The sequence below is a fragment of the Schistocerca serialis genome, chromosome 2 (assembly GCF_023864345.2).
Source record: "Schistocerca serialis cubense isolate TAMUIC-IGC-003099 chromosome 2, iqSchSeri2.2, whole genome shotgun sequence".
NCBI lineage: Eukaryota > Metazoa > Arthropoda > Insecta > Orthoptera > Acrididae > Schistocerca > Schistocerca serialis.
Genome location: NC_064639.1, coordinates 348663520 through 348684000, shown reverse-complemented (window position 1 = coordinate 348684000; position 20481 = coordinate 348663520). Strand labels below are relative to the sequence as shown.

General features: G+C 38.8%; 1 protein-coding gene across 1 annotated transcript in view; it reads right to left on the bottom strand.

Annotated features, from left to right (window-relative positions):
- Positions 1-20481, bottom strand: part of LOC126455972 (uncharacterized protein C18orf63-like) — a 136831-nt gene that overhangs the window by 71431 nt on the left and 44919 nt on the right. The window contains exon 3 of the mRNA XM_050091729.1: positions 9447-9621. Within this exon, the coding sequence (XP_049947686.1) occupies positions 9447-9621 (175 nt within the window). The remainder of the gene's footprint in view (positions 1-9446; positions 9622-20481) is intronic.

Here is a 20481-nt window from a genome sequence, read left to right as displayed (position 1 = left end):
AAACTGACAAATGGGACTTGATCCAGCGATTACGGGGCTTGAACACTATTCATTCGGCTGCCGCCACTTCATGGTAAAAATGGCCACGCACAGGTATATGTCTGATGACCGGAATTATCTTGCGATTTTCTCAATAACTCTTGAGAAGTACGCGCTACTACTTACACATATTGTTGTCCTCATGGAGTACCACGAGTGTACAAAGTTTACATTAAATCCATGTTCCAAACGTTGTGGCCTCTCCTTGTCAGAAAAGGCAGTTCTGTATACCCCACTGTTGGCTAATAACTGGATCTTGTCTGTCGTGTTCTTAACATAGTAGGATAGCCTATACTTGCAGGCTTTCCATGCTTTGGCTGCAATCTGTGATACCTCTCCTCGATATGGTAATGTACACCATTTCTTGGAGACAGTGGATTGGGAAGCAGGTGGGCATAGAGGAGGGTTATAATTTTCCATTTTTGTTTCCTATGCAATATGTGCTCAATGACTGGACTGTACCATTGGCTGTGGCAATAAATTTTCTTGTATCTAACTGTGCTTTAAAATCATCTCTGGGCATGGGGACAGATATTTTTTCTTGTATTCATTAAGTACTTTCATTTTATGAAGTTGCCTATGTAATCCATAAAGACTGTAGTTTCAATTGTTAATGCTTTCTTTTAACCGGTACTTGTATTAATTTCCATGTTTAATACCTCTTGTAGTTGTCTCACCAAATATTGTTTTTATTTTATTTGGTTCATTTATTTTAAGCAAACTGTTACACAGTCACAGTTTTAAGTATAATGTTAATGTTTTTCCTGTTTGCTCCTTTTGTATTTGTGTATTGTTCAGCCTTTTTTATGTTTTAAAATGCAATAGTACAACACTCACAAATATTGTATTTACTGTATGTTCCCTCAGACTCCTCCAATTTCCTGCATTTATTCACTTCTGTTTATCTTACTGATATTGCTTAAGTTCCTCATGTATTCTGTAGTTAAATTGATAATTCTTTCTTCTTTTAATTGGTTTATATATCGCTCTCCATATTTTATACATTCTGAAGTAGCCTTGTCAAGTACTCATTTTATTTTATTACTTTTGTTTACTAATAGAAACTGTTATGTAGGCATGCTCTTCCTATTTTGTGCTAAAGTTTTTCCTGTCTACTCTGTTTTTATTTATTTACTGTTCAATTTTTTACTTTTTCATTGCATTGCCACCACACTGTCAAAGATGTTGCTTACTGTATGTTTCTGCTTCAATCTAGACGTGTAACTTCTCTTCCAATGTTGTTTACAAACATTATAACTTCTTTGATGACAATATTCAGTAAATGTCTGAAGATGGCCTTGTAAGCCGAAAACCAGTTAAAACAATAAAACTAATACTGTAGAACAAAAGCAAACTAGAGCTTTTCATTTATTACAATGTTGTTCTACCAATTAACGGAAAGTTCAGTTAACAAGTTTGCATGCCAACTAGCTCCGCAGATGACGAAGAGATTGAAGAAATGTATGATGAGATAAAAGAAATTCAGATAGTGAAGGGAGGCGAAAATTTAGTAGTTGTGGGAGACTGGAATTCGATAGTAGGAAAAGGAAGAGCAGGAAAAGTAGTAGGTGAATGCGGAATGGGGGTAAGGAATGAAAGAGGAAGCTGCCTGGAAGAATTTTGCACAGAGCATAACTTAATCATAGCTAACACTTGGTTTAAAAATCATGAAAGAAGGTTGTATATGTGGAAGAGGCCTGCAGACACTGGAAGGGTTCAGATAGGTTATATAATGATAAGACAGAGATCTAGGAACCTGGTTTTAAATTATAAGAGATATTCCGGGGCAGATGTGGACTCTGACCACAATCTATTGGTTATGAACTGCAGATTAAAACTGAAGAAACTGCAGAAAGGTGGGAATTTAAGGAGATGGACCTGGATAAACTGAAAGAACCAGAGATTGTAGAGAGTTTCAGAGAGAGCATTAGGGAACAATTGACAAGAATCGGGTAAAGAAATACAGTAGAAGAAAAATGGGTAACTTTGAGAGATAAAATAGTGAAGGCAGCAGAGGATCAAGTAGGTAAAAAGATGAGGGGTAGTAGAAGTCCTTGGGTAACAGAAGAGATATTGAATTTAATTGATGAAAGGAGAAAATATAAAAATGCAGTAAATGAAGCAGGCGAAAAGAAATACAAACGTCTCAAAAATCAGATCGACAGGATGTGAAAAAGGTTAAGCAGGGATGGCTGAAGGACTAATGTAAGGATTTAAAGGCATATATCACTTGGGGTAAGATAGATACTGTGTACAAGAAAATTAAAGAGACCTTTGGAGAAAAGAGAACTATTTGTATGAATATCAAGAGCTCAAATGGAAAACCAGTTCTAAGCAAATAAGGGAAAGCAGAGAGGTGGAAGGAGTATATAGAGGGTCCATACAAGGGTGATGTACTTGAGGGCAATATTATGGAAATGGAAGAGTGTGTAAATGAAGTTGAAATGGAAGATATGATACTGCGTGAACAGTTTGACAGAGCACTGAAAGACCTAAGTCCAAACAAGGCCCTGGGAGTAGACAACATTCCATTAGAACGGCTGATAGCCTTGGGAGAGCCAGCCCACTCTACCATCTGGTGAGCAAGATGTATGAGACAGGCAAAATACCCTCAGACTTCAAGAAGAATACAATAATTCCAACGTCAAAGAAAGCAGGCGTTGACAGGTGTGAAAATTACTGAACTATCAGTTTAATAAGTCACGGCTGCAAAATAATAACACAAATTATTTACAGATGAATGTAGAAGCTGACCTTGGGGAAGATCAGTTTGGATTGCATAGAAATGTTGGAACAAGTGAGGCAATATTGACCCTACAACTTGTCTTAGAAGATTAGATTAAAGAAAGGCAAACCTACATTTCTAGCATTTGTAGACTTAGAGAAAGCTTTTGACAATGTTGACTGGAATACTCTCTTTCAAATTCTAAAAGTGGCGGGGGTAAAATACAGGGAGTGAAAGGCTATTTACAATTTATACAGAAACCAGATGGCAGTTACACGAGTCGAGGGGCGCGAAAGGGAAACAGTGGTTGGGAATGGCGTGAGACGGGGTTGTAGCTTATCCCTGATGTTATTCAATCTGTATAATGAGCAAGCAGAAAAGTCAACAAAAGAAAAATTTGGAGTAGGATTTAAAATCAATGGGGATGAAATAAAAACTTTGAGGTTTGCCAGTGACATTGTAACTCTGTCAGAGACAGCAAAGAACCTGGTAGAGCAGTGAACGGACTGGACAGTGTCTTGCGAGGAGGATATAAGATGAACATCAACAATAGCAAAACAAGGATAATGGGATACAGTCAAATTAAATCAGGTGATGCTGAGGGAGTCAGATTAGGAAATGAGACACTTAAAGTAGTAGATGAGTTTTTAGGGAGCAAACTAACTGATGATGGACGAAGTAGAGAGGATAAAAAATGTAGAAAGGCAATGGCTAGGAAAGCGTTTCTGAAGAAGAGAAATTTGCTAACATCAAGTATAGATTTAAGTGTCAGAAAGTTTTTTATGAAAGTATTTGTTTGGAGTGTAGCCATGTATGGAAATAAAACATGGACGACAAATACTTTAGACAAGAAGAAAATAGAATTTTCGAAATCTTTGCTATCTACAGAAGAATGCTTAAGATTAGATGGGTAGATCACGTAACTAATTAGGAGGTACTGAATAGAATTGGGGAAAAGAGGAATTTGTGGCACAACTTGACTAGAATAAGGGATCGATTGGTAGGATCTAGGGATCACTAATTTAGTATTGGCGGGCAGTGTGGAGGGTAAAAATTGTAGAGGGAGACCAAGAGATGAATATACTAAGCAGATTAATAAGGATGCAGGTTGCAGTAGTTACTTGGAGATGACAAAGTCTGCACAGGACAGAGTAGCATGGAGAGCTGCATCAAATCAGTCTCTGGACTGAAGACCATAACAACAGCAACATAACTAGTACCCCACAAGAAAAAACGTCACCGTAAGTAAATAATACACTGTTAACACCATTTAATATACTCATGAATGAATTATGAGTGTAAATCAGTGCCTGGCTTGTTAAATTCTATGTAATGGTGTGTAACTTCAATATGAAAAAATAAACATGTGAATGTCTTCTGAATTACTATTTCCATTAGATCTCTTGATATTCATGATATGAAACATCCCTTTACTCTTTTATTATATCACATTATGAGGGATTTGGATCAAACCAACCATTCCGTTAAGCATTTCATTCAGCAAGCAATTCACAGATGACGTCAGCTCGAAAAACATGAAAACTGGATTTGGCCCACTCTGGCTCTCAGCCCTTCATATATGATCTTGACTGTTTACATAAAGAAACAGAAATACTTACATTTAAGAAAAGTACAGTGAAGCTAAAAAAAAAAGGAAACATAAACAATGATACAACAGAGCATTCAGGCAACGTAGGTAAGGCTGCCTGATGACTAATTAATATACATTGTACAACCACCAGCAGGATGCAAAGTGAACCAGTCAGCATTAGACATGAAAGGCACCTCATGAAAGATCCAAATGAAATATGTGAATTGTACAATAAGCACTTTATCTCTCCTTTTGGTTAACCAACCCCCATTATAGATCTACTGCTTGAGGCACCAAATAATATCACACATGGTGTAGGGCTAGAATTTATGGAGTCAAATCCACAGGAGATATTTAATGCAACATAAAAGCTAAAGAACAACAAACATTCATCTGAATTGGAAGGTATCTCAAGCGTGGTGTTGAAGAAATGTATCAATAAAATGAAATGATAATTAAATCGGCACCCTAGCTGCAGACAGGGTTGACATACAACATTGGGGACATGTTGAAAATGTGTGCCCTGACCGGGACTCAGACCCGGGATCTCCTACTTACATGGCAGACGCTGTATCCATCTGAGCCACCGCAGGCACAGAGGATAGAGTGCCTGCAGGGATGTATCCCTAGCATGCTCCTCATGAGACCAACATTCTCAACATGTCCACACCACTACATTCGTAATGCGCCTAATAGACGTTTGCCCATCGAGTCCTGGTCGGGGCATACATTTTCAACATGTCCCCAATGTTGTATATCAACGCCTGTTTGCAGCTAGGGTGTTGATTTAATTATCATTACATTCTAGAGAAGCTGCACGGTCATCAATGGTATCTGTTCTTCTACCTTCATATACCAATAAAATCACTAAACCCTTTACTTATCTTATTAATTATAGTATTAGGGATACATACATGTATACAAGTCCATTACAAACAGCTCTGTGCTCTAGGCATCTGCAGCTGTGGTAACGCAACTTGCAAAAAGACATAGTGTGCAGCTACATGATAATCTTTACTGGAACACAACTGGTTTTGTGGCCCACAGCCAAAGCCTCATGTGTACCCCTAAGAAGTAAAATCTGAATGATATCCATATGGTCCAGTGGACCCACGTCATGTCATAAGATCACAATCACAAAATGCTAATAATGACACTCACTAAGCATACAATCCTTTAAGTGACTGTACCTAGATAACACTCCAACCAATCTCGCCATTTTATCATTCGTGTTTGTTCCCCACCTGGCACGCAAGAAGAGCTTGTGGTGCAGTTAAGTGAACACTTCTATTAAATTCAGCAAGAGTGTTGCTTTTAATTTAACAAAAAAGTTTTCATGTCACACAGTATTTGATAAAGATCTAGTTATAGGAAACTTGGCTTTGTGTGCAAAAAATATTGTGAATTATAATGCAAGTATTAAAGAAAATGGGCTTCAGGTTGGAGTGAATGCTGAAGTATAACAGATGATGTATGAGTGAGATGCACTGGCTTTACAAACAAAGGAACCAGTAAGTGCTACTGGGGGGTCTGTGGAAATACTTGACAGTCTGTGACAGAGATGCACTGGCTTTACAAGCAAATGGAACCAAAAAGAGTTTGTTGGTGGTGTGTGGAAATACTTCCTCAAAATGCAGGCAATGGACAATTTCAGTGTGTTGAGAAAGAGCACTGGTTCTCACTGGACAGACCTGGCTGTGAAAAAATTATCACTGACAGAGGGGACTCATCACTAACTGGCTTGGAACTGGGAAAAACATTCTTTCACTACACCTGTGGCTCTGTGAGAAACATAATGGAGGAGCTAACTTTCCTGGGGAGGGGGAGGGGGGGGGAGAGGTAGACTGTCTGTGACATGTCATGAGCCATCATCCTGTTGGAGGACAAGGCCATGAAAACACTTGCTGAAGGTGTGTACATGAAAATCCATCCACAAAAACTGGGGGACTTTTGAGAGGTTTCAGAGGAAAGTTGCCATCCTGGAACTAGGAATGAAGATGAGGAGCACTGCCAAGGAGCAATTATCTATTGGCTGGCAGTGATATTTCATTACCCAATGATAAGAGGATGCAGCAACACAGTTTCAGCACTCTGGAAGCACAACAGGGGGAAGACTTGGATCAAAACTAGTGAGCTGTAGTACGAAGATACTACATTTCAGTAGAGTGATGAGATTCAGTAATCACTGTACCATTACTTGGCATGCTCATTAATAGTTGTGGATTGCTGACTTACAGTCATCCAATGCACTACACTTTCAGTTATGTGGGACTTGCGACCTGAGAAGAGGAAGCTGCTTACCCCTTGAGGAGTGGACAGTAGTGTGCTGGAAAAGGAACAATCATTATCTGACAGGAGCAAAATCAACTTGGTGGTGGATGGCTCTCTTAATCTGTGTGGAGGAAGCAGCAACAGACAACTTGGGTGTGCTGTGGATCTGCATGGGGACAAATGTACACAGTGCACATGAACAGTTCCTAGGCCAGACAATGTATTCAGTCAATTGTTTATGAAATGTTATGGTGGCTGTACAGAGTAACAGGTGGTAGCCATCATTTGTATAGTGCTGCTGTAACTGATTTTGACCTTTATCTTTGACACCTAGTTCATGGTGTCCTTTTAACATTCTTTCGGGTGTCAGTTATTTTATTGCCACCCCAAGAATTGCCAATTTGAAAACATGGCAGACTTTATTGACACCCATCTATTACAAGATAGTCAAATGTGGATTTATTCATTTCTATGAAATCACTTTTAAATTATTTACATTTTATTTTAAATTGTTATATTTCTAAGTGGTTAGTTTTGTTTTCAAACATTGTCTGTTAAATAAAGTTCACAAATGATTCACCAAATGTGACTGGTCACAACTGACCCCAGCCTTTCACTACCTGTCCACATCAACTGTCCTACTAAATAATGGCAAAAATTTGAGGTAACCCTATTGGCCTGTTACAGTTTTATTCAGTGGACATTTTTGGTGAAGACACTGACTGATGAATGAGGCTCCATAATAATTCTTTTGAGAGGCTTTGAGCTGCGACTGCGTCTCAAGACTTTGTGGCTAGGACTTGGTCTACACTTGGATTTGGCACTGATCTGTTTCCTTCATAACTTCAGCCTACTCCTTGTTCTTCTAATTTCCATTCCCTTATTTTCTGGATTTCAATCCAGTTTGATGCTTATTCTCATGAGCTTTCAACATTGTTTTCTTTTCTCCCAACTGATGCTGAATGTGGAGTCAGACTTCAATAGTGATCCAAGTTTTGACTCTGCTGTCAACGAGATATTCTCATGATCATTATCATCCTGTACATACCTCATTTGTTGGGTGCTGCCTTTGTGATTTGGCTGCATACAAAACTTCACTCTTGTGATAGCACCAGTCCCTTGTAGGGCAACTACCTGAATGACATATGTGCCGGCTATATAGCCCTTGACATTGACCATAGTGATAATCCTCTTGGCCTTAACAAAGGAAATAGGACATTCAACTGCCGACAGCTGTCAAACATCTGCCATGCATTGCCCACTCACAGAGATGCAGGACAAGACAACAGTCCAGAATGGATGATGCAACAGATCAATGTGCACTCCCAACTCTGCATTGCTAATTGTCAATTCAAGACTTTGGTGGGATCTAACTGACAATTCAGCTCCTCAGAGAAGCCATTTTGTTTTGATTTTACCATCCGTGTTCACCTCTTAATCATTCTGATGTTTTGGCAGAACTGGTGAAGAGGTGACCTTCAGTTTAATTAATGTAAATGTCATGTGACTAGAGCCTCCTATGCAATAGATCGTTCGCTGGGTGCAAGTCTTTCAATTTGACGCCACTTCAGCAACTTGTGTGTCGATGGGGATGAAATGATGATGATTAGGACAAGACAACACCCAGTCCCTGAGCGGAGAAAATCTCCGACCCAGCCAGGAACTGAACCCGGGCCCTTAGGATTGACACTCTGTCGCACTGACCACTCAGCCACCAGGGGCGGACAGTTTAATTTCTGTGATGTTGAAGCCTGGTATCTAGCAAACAATAGATTACTGAATTTTTCCCTGTATCTCCACTAAAAATTTCCGTTTATCGCATTTTAGTTCAATAAATTATTTGTGTTACCACAAGGTATTTACAAGATGAACAATGAGAAGAAACTGTCAATAGAGAGAAGTGATTCTGTGGCTGCAAGAGCTGTGTTTTTTGAAAACAATTCCGGAGATTTTGGATAAGTGAGAATCTTTCATTTATGAACATAAGTCAACCAGTTGAGAATCTTTCACAAAGTCATTGTGATGGAAACTGAGCAATGGGACTGTTGCTATGAAAGTTTCATGTGAGTAAAGCTTCTATTACCACTCAGACAGGCTCATCAGGCATGTTTTCCATTTCTCATGGTTAGATCATGCTCAAGGCATTAAAGTAAAAGATTTCTGAGGGACACCATTGTGAAATGTCACACAGTATTTTTAAATAATGGGTTTCAAACAAGCTATTGCCGTATCTTCTATGAAGTTTGAGGAAAAAAGAAATATTAAGGCTTCACTCGCGTTGACAATGAAGTCATTAGACATGAAGCACGAACTTGAATTGGAGAAGGAAATAGACAGTATATCCTGACAAAGGAACCATCACAGTATTTGCCTTAAGCAATTCAGGGAAACCACAGAAACTCTAAATATGGTCAGCCAAATGGAGATCTGAATCACTGTTTTCCTGAATGTGAGTTTAATGTCTTACTATTGTGCCACCTCGCTTGGGCCCAAGTTTGGTTACAGCAATGGACGAGATCACAAAACAGTAAGGGCACTATAATTTTTATGTGGGCGTACTGCTTGCAACATGCAGAAAAATTGCATGGTGAGGATTACAGTGAGGAATGTTATGGAGCCTTTCATCCTAAATTAAATTATTTAATTAATTGTTTAATTCCACATTTTTAGTTACATGCTTGTGTTCGTTGGTACAGGAACACTTTGTTAGAATTTGTCCTCAGGAATATTTATTATGCCATATATTATTCTCAATTTTAAAATAGAAAGGAAGAAGATTAATAAGTTCTTCACAGTCCTTACGAATTTTTGTCTATTTACCTTTAACTGCAACTTCTAATTTTACAGCATTCAAAGGACAAGTGCTCAGCAGAAAATCTCTTCCTTGTACTAAATAAGTGTCAACTTGATTCCAGAGAGGAGCTATGTGAGCAACAAGAGTATACCGAAGACATGCTTCGTATATAGAATTTGAAAGATGGATTGGTCCTTGTTCCTGAAACAATTAACACACATATTTTTAAAATCTACATATAAACATGAAGAACATAAGCTAAGAGCTACAGTGCATATAAGTGATTAACTAAACACACTAATCAGGGCATGTGTCAATGAAAAATTTAAAACTATAATTTTAGTATAGTCTTTGAAAACTAAGTAGTACTATCCCATCACTTTAACTGGTGTAGTCACAGGCTCATTCAGTTAACTTAGTCATTGCTCAGTTCCAAGATTAATAAATGATCACTAACCACTTTTAAACAAAGAGAGAAAGAAAGAAAGAAAGAAAAAACTGCATCTAGGTAACATCTATAAGTGATTAACATTGGAAGATTACAGGTTAATGTAAGAGTGAGATAAGCCATTGCATTGCAAATGAGACCTGCTGGTACATTTACCAGTGTAACCACCAGTGTGTTGAATCAAGCATGCAAATATGCATGCTCTGTGTTGTACAGGTGCTGGATGTCAGTTTGTAGGATGGAGTTCCAGGCCTGTTGTACTTGTTAGGTCAGTACAGGGATGATTAAAGCTGTCTGGGGATGACACTGGAGCTGTTGTCCGATGATGTCGTGTATGTGCTTGATTGGAGTCAGATCTAATGATCGGGCAGGCCAAGGCAACATGTCAGCATTGTGCACAGCATATTGGATAACAACAATGGTATGTGTGCGAGCATTATCCTGTTGGAAAACACTCCAGCAACACAACAGGTTAAATCACCAGACTGACATACAAATCTGTAGTCAGGGTGTTTGGGATAACAATAAGGGTGCTCCTACTGTCACAGGAAATCACAGTCCAGACAATTGCTTCAGATGTAAGTCCAGTGTGTCTAGCATCAAGACAGGTTGGTTGCAGGCCTTCAACTGGCCTCCTCCTAAACAACATATGGCCACCACTGGCACTGAGGCAGAACCAGCTTTCATCAGAAAACACAACAGACCTCCACCCTGCCCTCCAATGAGCTCTCGCTTTACACTATGTAAGTTGCGATGGTGATTTGGGGTCAGTGGAATGCATGCTACAGGGTGTAATGAATGCTACAGGTTGTTTGGATCAGATGTATCCCTGAAGTAACCAATTTGTAACAGTTTGTTGTGTCACTGTGATACCAACTGCTGTTGCAGATGCAGTACGGTGCGACAAAGCTGTAAACTGAACACAATGGTCTTCCCTCTCGATAGTGCATGGGCTGTCTGGAGCCCAATCTCCTTGTGACCATACTTTCTCATGACCACCGCTGCCAGCAATCATGTACAATGGCTATATTCCCGCCAAGTCCTTCTGCAATACTGCAGAATAGACATAATCTTTCAGATGTAGAAGCACACCTATAAACTTTCGTCTATGTCTCACAACTTCTTCTTGGTGCTGCGATTTTTTTCTCCATCAGTGTATGTGGATCTGGAGTACACAGTGTACAATTATTCACACATAATAATTTGTGTGCACCACTAGTTATTCATGTTGGTACTGCATTTCCTGATTTATGCATCAAAAGTATAAGGAAAAAATAAACATGAGAAATGCATGGAACACAGGTAACAAAATACATTCAGGAATTAGCAATGCCTACTAGTAGCATCTGACACCCTCTTAAGCCCTGATGAGGGCAGTGAGATATCATGATATAGACTCCATGAGACACCAAAAGCATTGAGAAACAGTCAAACGCATTAGAGCTCAACTGCTGCCTATGAGCCAAAGAGGCTGGGTGCAAGTACCTACATCTTGCCCATTGTGTCACATGTGTTCACAATATGATTAAAGTCAGATGGTTGGGTGGACCGCAAGAGCACACTCACAGTTACAGAAGGAAGGAAGGAGGATTAGGGTGGAAGGGAGATTAGGATTTAATGTCCCATCGACATTGAGGTCTTTAGATAGGAAGCACAAGCTCGGATTGTTTCAGGGATGGGGAAGCAAATCAGCCATTCCTTTTCAAATAAACCATCCAGGCATTTTTCAGGAGTGATTTAGAGAAATAAGACAAAACCTAAACCTGGATGGATGTGAACCATCATGCTCCCAAATGCGAGTTTAGTGTGCTACACAATGACAGTTTTTCCCCAAACCACTTTGCAAGATGTTTCAGGGATGCAAACAGATGTGTGTTGGGTAGCTCTTTTTCTACATAAACCACATCCACACAAAATCCAAATAATGCTTTTCTCGCATGACCTTCTGAGAGCTATGGATCGAGGCAATTAGGTGCATGCAGTATTTCTTTGCTTCCAAAAAGCATTTGACTCAGCACCACACCAACACTCATCAATGAGAATACTGTCATATGGAGGTATCAAATGAAGTTTGTTACTGAACTGAGAACTTATTGGCAGAGATTTATCTTTGATGGAGAGACACTGACAGATGTAGAAGCAACTTCAAACATATCCAAGGAAAGTGTGTTCGAGATCCTGGCTTTTATTTTTTCCTATTAATGATGTAACAAATAATTCGTATTAATATAACTTCAGACTTTTCACAGATGGTATAGTGATAATATATAATACAGTAGATGAAAAAGATCAGTCAAATCTTAATAATATTTCAGTGTGGTGCATAGACTCAAAACTTTTTTTTAACTGCTCTAAAATGTAAAACTGAGCATTCGACAGAAAGAAAAAAAATGCAGTGTCATGTGACTACAATATCAATGAGGCACAACTATAATCAGTCGAGTCATTCAAATATGGGTGTGTAATACTTCATGGTGATATGAAATGTAATGATCACATAGGCTCAACCATAGGCAAAGCAGATGGCCGATTCGAGTTCAGTGGTAGGATACTGTGAAAATGCTACAAGTCTACGTGGGAGACTGCTTACAAAATAATTGTGTGATGCACGCTAGCATGTTACTTAAATGAGTGGGAGCCATGCCAATGTAGCCAACAACGGATGCTGAAAGCGTACAAAGGACAGCAGGAATGTTCACAGGCTTGTCTGACTCACAAGAGAGCAGTATAGAAATGCTGAAAAGCCTGAACTAGCAGATGCTTGGGGATGGACAACGAAAATCCCCTGAAAGCCTTCTTACAAACTTTCAAAAACTAGTATTCAGTGAGAAATCCAGGAGTATTCTATTCTTGCACCCACACTAATCTTACACCCAAACCTCCAGATCGGTACCAGCTGTTGTGTATTGATAGAGTATCAACCAAAATATCAATTTAGTTCATACTGTGTGCTGTAGTCCTGTAGAACATGTGTAAAAGGTAACTAAAAGTAACACCAGAGCTATGGAATATAGGAAAAGGATATTTGTGAGCAATTAACCTGCAGATTTCAGGTAGGCGAGTTGGTAGAGTGTCAGATAGGTGTACCAAAGGTCCTGAGTTCTGAATCCACAAATAGTAGTTTTTTTTTTTTTTTTTTTTTTTTTTTTTTTTTTTTTTTTTTTTTTTTTTTTTTTTTTTTTTTTTAACAGTTTACGAAACATCCCTTTTACATGTCAGAAAAATGTTCTCCCATACAACAGTTTTACATGTAAACTGTTTAAAAAAAAACCACGCTATCAGTGGGTTTTCGAACTCGGGACTTTTAGTACAACAATCTCACAGTCTACCAGCACACCTATGACAGATTTGCATTTTAATTGACTTTTACTATACTCCTTAGTTGTAGTCTTACTTTTAATTACCATTTACACATGTTCTACTGCATGACAGCACACAGCACACACTAAATCGATGTTTTGGTTGATATTCTATTGACACACACAATGTTTTGTACCGATCTGGGTGTCTGACATCTGGAGGTTTGGGTGTCAATATCTTGTGGTCTGTGATGAGTAGAGGCATATATTTAGCTGACAGTTTCTGCATCCCATAGTGAGGAGATGGTTCTGGATTAATGTCTTCTCACTCCTTGTTGTTTTGTCCAGCACTGAGTTTGGTGCATCAAAAGTTACAATCAGTGACTGTCAATCGTAACTTTTGTCACCAACATGTTATTGCCCATGCAGCAGACTCTAGCGATGGTGGTTTTTCTCAAACACAAGAACTCATGACACACTCTTTGACACAATGGTATGTACAAAGCCTAATGACTGTACTAATTTGGAGACAGAGTGTCTGATGTGTTACTTTATGGCTACCATAAAGTGCATTGATGTCAGTTGACTTACTCCCTTCACATTCAGTTGTCAGGTTGCATCCAGTAAAATGGGAACAGAGGCTATGTTATAGCAAAGGGGAGAATTCAGCAATAGGGCACTAGAACTGAAAAAATAATAAATTAAGAAATAAAAATAAAAGCTGCCAGATCTGAAATGAGAACTTAATGTAGACCCCAAAATAATCAATAAGGGCCATGATGTAGCAGCTTGGTCAATTCTACTTCTCTGTATACATTAGGTCAGGCATTATACATCTGCCAAAACTAGTTACCACAAACTTATAGTAATCACATGGTGTCTGGTGGTGATCACAAACGGTAAAAACAGCTATGAGTCTATAAAGGTATATTGGATTGTAGTAACAGTAACATCTGTTTCATTTCAGTGCAGCCAGGTAGAAAGTACATTTTCTATACATTATATCTTAAGTACATTGCCCTTTGTGATATTTTAGCAAGGCAGCAATTTACAGTTTTACTCTTTGGATTTGCATTTGCCTTCCTTTCTGCATAGACACAGGTAACATAGAGATTAGTTGTGATTCATTAATCAAATAAACTACACTGATGAATTTAGCTACCATTTTATGAAAGCACAGTTTAATGAAATACTACTGTGGCATATGAAGTAGTACCCACAATCATACAAGAATGTACTGAATGCATGTTGGAAGTTACAATCAGCAGTGGTCAAAAATAACTGAAGAACAAGGTACAACATGCTCTCTTTCATCATTTAACAATAACTACTAATCCTTTACAAATGTATGTTTGCAGAGCTAACTGACAAACAGTGATGGAAGATCAGAGAAAAATTACTTGTTTCATCTCTTTTATGTGATGTCCAAAAAGACAAAATATTAATCATTATCAATTTATGGCTTTTGGACTTTATAAAAATCTTTTTATCGAGGCATGAGAAATGGTGACTGTGACAGGATTGGAACTCCATCTCCAGAGGACCTACAATCTATAACTTAATATTATTGTAAATTCAGTTATCTATCTTATACACATCTTCATTGTGGAACAAATAACTAATACATTTCCTTGTGAGTTTTCTTACATGTACAATGTGGTGCCAGAAGGATCTGGGATATAAAAACCAAAACAGAAATGACCATAAATGGAAACCTATTCATTTGGATTCGATGTGCAAATTGATGAGGATTTTTCTCATTTTTCTAAATTTCACCACAGCAAATTCTGCACTGAGTACAACCAGTACACATTCTTTTCTAGCTATATTAATATCTGGAAATAACTATGATGTGCTGAATCTTAGCTTCAGTAGTACTTTGGACCTTTTCTGTGAGTTTAAGTAAATACTTTAGTGTATGTAGCATGTATGTAGCATTGTTGCCCATAGCGCTAAAAGGTAGTTTTTCTAAATTTGATCTGCCATTGCTGCATGCAACTAATATTTAGGACCAGCCCTCTTGATTTTGGCCTCACCAATTACTTTAAATGCTTGAGAATAATTATTTTTGGTAATATTGTGATTCAATGAAAATTTCAGTTTTTGCAATGGATTCATGTAGTCACTGCAGCTCTAGGTTGAATGACATGGGTTCACCAGGTTCCAAAACTGAAGCTATGACAGTAAGCATTACTGTACAAATCACTGAACAAAAAATGACTGATAGATTAATAAAATTAGTGTCCATTGTAAGTGTCATGACTTGTACGAGTCAAGAATAGTCTCATATGAGTGCTAGTCAAGAATGGACTCGTATGAGTGCTGAACACTATTCTTTCCAGTGAAGAAATAGACAGAGTTGACTCCACTGCATAAAAGTTAGTGCAATAGATTTTATTGTTGAAGAACAGGCCTGCACTGCAGATAAGGTAAATTTAACACATTCTATTGCCAAAGAAGAGACTCGAATTGTGACAAAAATTAATTCAATAGAATCTACTGGTGAAAAGGTCAGCATGATAGAATCCAAAATAAAAAAATGTTGATCAGGTCATAGCTGAGCAAAGCTGCTTAATTAGTAAGCAGACCAAAATCAAAGCAGCTGCTGAAGCTTTATTTGACCACAAACAATATTGCAATCATATCAGACTGGCTTATTGAGGGAAAACTTGGTGAGCATGTTTCTTCAACACAAACGCAAATGCCTGATGGAACTGTGGTAAATCAGTGTTTGAGGTTTAGTTACTGTAGCAGATATTGTGTTATAAGTAGTTTTCCTTTAAAGAGAAGTAACCCTATATGTTATCCATATTTATTCAAAATTAAGTCCATTTTTGAGTTTTCTAACAATTTTAATTAAGCTTAAAATGCTTTAAGAAACTAGTAATTTTTACCATAGGTTTTTGTGTTGCCTTAATAGAAAGTTAGTTTTATGTACTTGCTTCAGTTCTTACAGGGAATTAGCAACTTTTTAGCTCAACATATTAAAAGATAGCAAGCAGGCTTGATTTATTTGTTCACTGTCCTGTAATACACTGCACCAGCCAAAATGCAGCCCCACGGTGAACGCTGTTCTTGAACATGGGATGAGTTGGTTGACATTTGTAAGAAGCTGGAAATTGTCCTGACTATGGTCAAATGATTGGCAGCTGCTGTGAATTGGTGTGTTGCAAGAGCTCCTGAGTCATGTACATATGACACTGGCACCAAAGGTACCTCAATTACTACCCTCTCCTGTTGATCCTGTCTCCTCTGCAGAAAGTACAGGATCTGTCATCAGTCATCCAATTGACTGCAAGTGGCATGTCAATGGTAGATCCAGGTGTCTTGTACAGGGTGGATGGGGACCAGGGAGGACCCAGTGTGTTGTATTGATCCCCTAACCAACAAGTTTGAGGTGTTGTATTTCACTGAAACTGAGCCAGTGGGGCTCATGTTATCTGTTTTGGGGAGCCCTGTTCTGTCTGGTGTCAAGAGGAGGTAAACGCAAAACGGATGGGTCTATTAATCACTGGCAGTTGAAATGTATTTTGAATGATAGTGCCCTTCAGGAAAATGGCAGTAAGCAACATAAGAGGAAACAAAATGCTCTCAGTGTGTATGCCTGGGGACCTCAGAGGCTATTCCAGTAGCCACTGAGGGAACAGGGTGCTACCAATTGCAGATTGTGATGCCTATGTCTGGGCTCCGAGGTCATACCTGGATCATTCCAGCAACTGGAAGTTTGAGAAGACCAGAAGGTTATATATGTTCAGTAAAATAGAGAAAAAATCAGTAGTGTCATATCTCAGTGAGGAACTTGAAACTTTCAGCATAGGGCAGGAGCATGTAAAAGAACTCTGGCTCAAGTTTAAAAGAATAATAGACTATGCACTGGAGAAGTATGTACTCAGTATAGTAGTTCATAATGGTAGGAAACCTTCTTGGTATACAGTCACTGCAAATAAACTTTTAATGAAACAGAGATTACTGCATGATAGATGTAAAACAAAGCATAGGGCTATAGATAGAGAGATGCTGAATGAAACGGCTGTTAAGAAAGCAATGCACAATGTCTTCAATGACTATTGTAGCAGAATATTGTCAAATGATAGTTCACAAAACACAAAGAAATTCTGGTCGTATGTAAAGGCTGTTAATGGAGAAAAAGTTAGTGTCCAAACCCTAGCAAATGAGACAGGAACTGAAACTGAGGGTAGCAAAGCAAAAACTAAAATGCTTAACTCCATTTTGAAATGTTCCTTTACAAAGGAAAACCCAGGAGCATTGTCCCTGTAGCACTTTGTAGGGATATGAAATGGAATGATCACATAGGCTCATTGTGGGTACAGCAAGTGGTAGACTTCAGCTTATTAGTAGAGGACTGGGGAAGTGCAATCAATCTACAAAGGAGATTGCTTGCAAATCACTAATGTGACCAGTTTGAGAATTTTGCTCAAGTGTGTGGGACCTGTAACAGATAGTACTAACAGGGAATGCCAAACACAAACAGAGAAGGCAGCACGAATGGCCACAGGTTCGTTTGATCCATGGGAGAGCTTCACAGAGATGCTGATGGAACTGAACTGGAAGACTCTCGGAGGTAGGCATAAACTATCGCTAGAAAGTTTCCAGAACCACCTTTAAAGGATGACTCTATGAATATACTATAACACCCTATATACTGCTCACATAGGGATTGTGAGAATAAGGTTAGAATAACTAATGCTCGCACAGAGGCATTCAAACAATCATTCTTCCCATGCTCCATATGTGAATGGAATGGGAAGAAACCCTAATAGCTGGTACAGTGGGATGTACCCTCTGCCCTGCACCTCGCAATTGTTTGCAGAACATAAATGTGGTTGCAGATGTAGACTGCTCACTAAAGAAAACAAACAGAAGAGACCATGGAGAAAACAAAAGAACAAGCTCATACTGTGCAGTGGACTGAACAACAGAGCACACAAATAAATACCGAATTTAGAATGACACTCCAAAAGCACTTATAGGGCATTGAGGTGTGCATTGTCAAAGTTACACAAAAATGATTACAAAAACTTAATGTTGGCTACAATGATCATGTGGACAATTTAAATAATGAAATGTCTTCCTGCATATTTCAAGGGGGAAGGCCACAGGCATAAATACTGGACCAGGTTCACTCGAGGAGTAGTCTCAGGTCGTACCTGATGAAGGTAACGAGTTACGCTAGCAAAATATTGTACAAGTACGATGCTGATATCTGGAAGAGCACTCAACAACCCAAGTTGTCACATTATAAGTTGCTCTTCTCACAGAAAGAATGGGACAAGTCCAAAGTTTGCTTCTACTATTTGCATTACACCTGTCAGGTCACTTGGGTTGCAACTTACTTGGTTTCTTACTCTATGTTGTTTCCTTACAGTAATAGTGTTTAGTGTGAAATGTGATAGTAGGGTGGTTCTCTCTCGATCTTTAAAATGTGTGGATCATCTCATGATAAATGTGAAAAGTCATCTGTTAATCAATTTTCGTACGGACAGTAGAGCAATGTTTCATGAGTTAGGTAGTGAGTGCAAATGGTCACTGTTTGAGTATTTGAAACAAATAAACCACCCTGAAGGAGAACAGCTTAACAAGAATTTTAATTTTTTAGGTAACTGGAATGATCAATCTTCCTATTTAACCAGCTTCATTTCTGTGACATTCATTGCCTTGAATTCCAATGCCAATGATTGCTCTTTCCAATACATTGTAAGAATCAAACAAAATGATACCATGAGTGAAATTCCTCTTCGCCAAAAGGTATTAATTGCTTTGTATGGATTTACTGTTTTGCAGTTTCAACATTCATGAAATGTCCAATATTTTATCTTTACACTGAAGATGTACACAGTAAAGGAGCAAATGAAGTTATAAGTTATTTGCACACTTATGTGAGTGAAATCCTTGATCCAGAAGTACGTGTTTTTGTAATATTCTCTGATTCTTGCTGAGGACACAATAAGAACTATGCACTGATTTTACCTTCACTATCTCATTCGTACCATTAAGAGATTAGATAGAGTCAGAATAGTATTTCCTATAAGAGGAATGTGGTAAAAGCTTTGGATCTGAAACTTCCTGGCAGATGAAAACTGTGTGCCCGACCGAGACTCGAACTCGGGACCTTTGCCTTTTGCGGGCAAGTGCTCTACCATCTGAGCTACCGAAGCACGACTCACGCCCGGTACTCACAGCTTTGCAGGAGAGCTTCTGTAAAGTTTGGAAGGTAGGAGACGAGATACTGGCAGAAGTAAAGCTGTGAGTACCGGGCGTGAGTCGTGCTTCGGTAGCTCAGATGGTAGAGCACTTGCCCACGAAAGGCAAAGGTCCTGAGTTCGAGTCTCGGTCGGGCACACAGTTTTAATCTGCCAGGAAGTTTCATATCAGCGCACACTCCGCTGCAGAGTGAAAATCTCATTCCAGCTTTGGATTTATACAAGAGAAAGTTATTGGAGAGTTACCAAAAGACTGGTTTAATGCTTGACAAACCACAAGAGTGAGTCCAAGGTCTTAAAATGTAGGATATTGGATGACCTTCTTAAAAGCACGTTGTTGTTGTTGTGGTCTTCAGTTCAGAGGCTGGTTTGATGCAGCTCTCCATGCTACTCTATCCTGTACAAGCTTCTTCATCTCCCAGTACCTACTGCAACCTACATCCTTCTGACTCTGCTTAGTGTATTCATCTCTTGGTCTCCCTCTATGATTTTTACCCTCCACGCTGCCCTCCAATACTAAATTGGTGATCCCTTGAGGCTTCAGAATATGTCCTACTGAGTGATCCCTTCTTCTAGTGAAGTTGAGCCACAAATTTCTCTTCTCTCCAATTCTATTCAGTACCTCCTCGTCAGTTATGTGATCTACCCATCTAATCTTCAGCATTCTTCTGTAGCACCACATTTCGAAAGCTTCTATTCTCCTCTTGTCCAAGTTTCACTTCGATACATGGCCACACTCCATACAAATACTTTCAGAAACGACTTCCTGACACTTAAATCCATACTCGATGTTAACAAATTTCTCTTCTTCAGAAACACTTTCCTTGCCATTGCCAGCCTATATTTTATATCCTCTCTACATCGACCATAATCAGTTATTTTGCTCCTCAAATAGCAAAACTCATTTACTACTTTAAGCGTCTCATTTCCTAATCTAATACCCTCAGCATCACCCGATTGAATTCAACTACATTCCATTAACCTCATTTTGCTTTTGTTGATGTTCATCTTATATCCTCCTTTCAAGACACTGTCCATTCCGTTCAGCTGCTCTTCCAGGCCCTTTGCTGTCTCTGACAGAATTACAATGTCG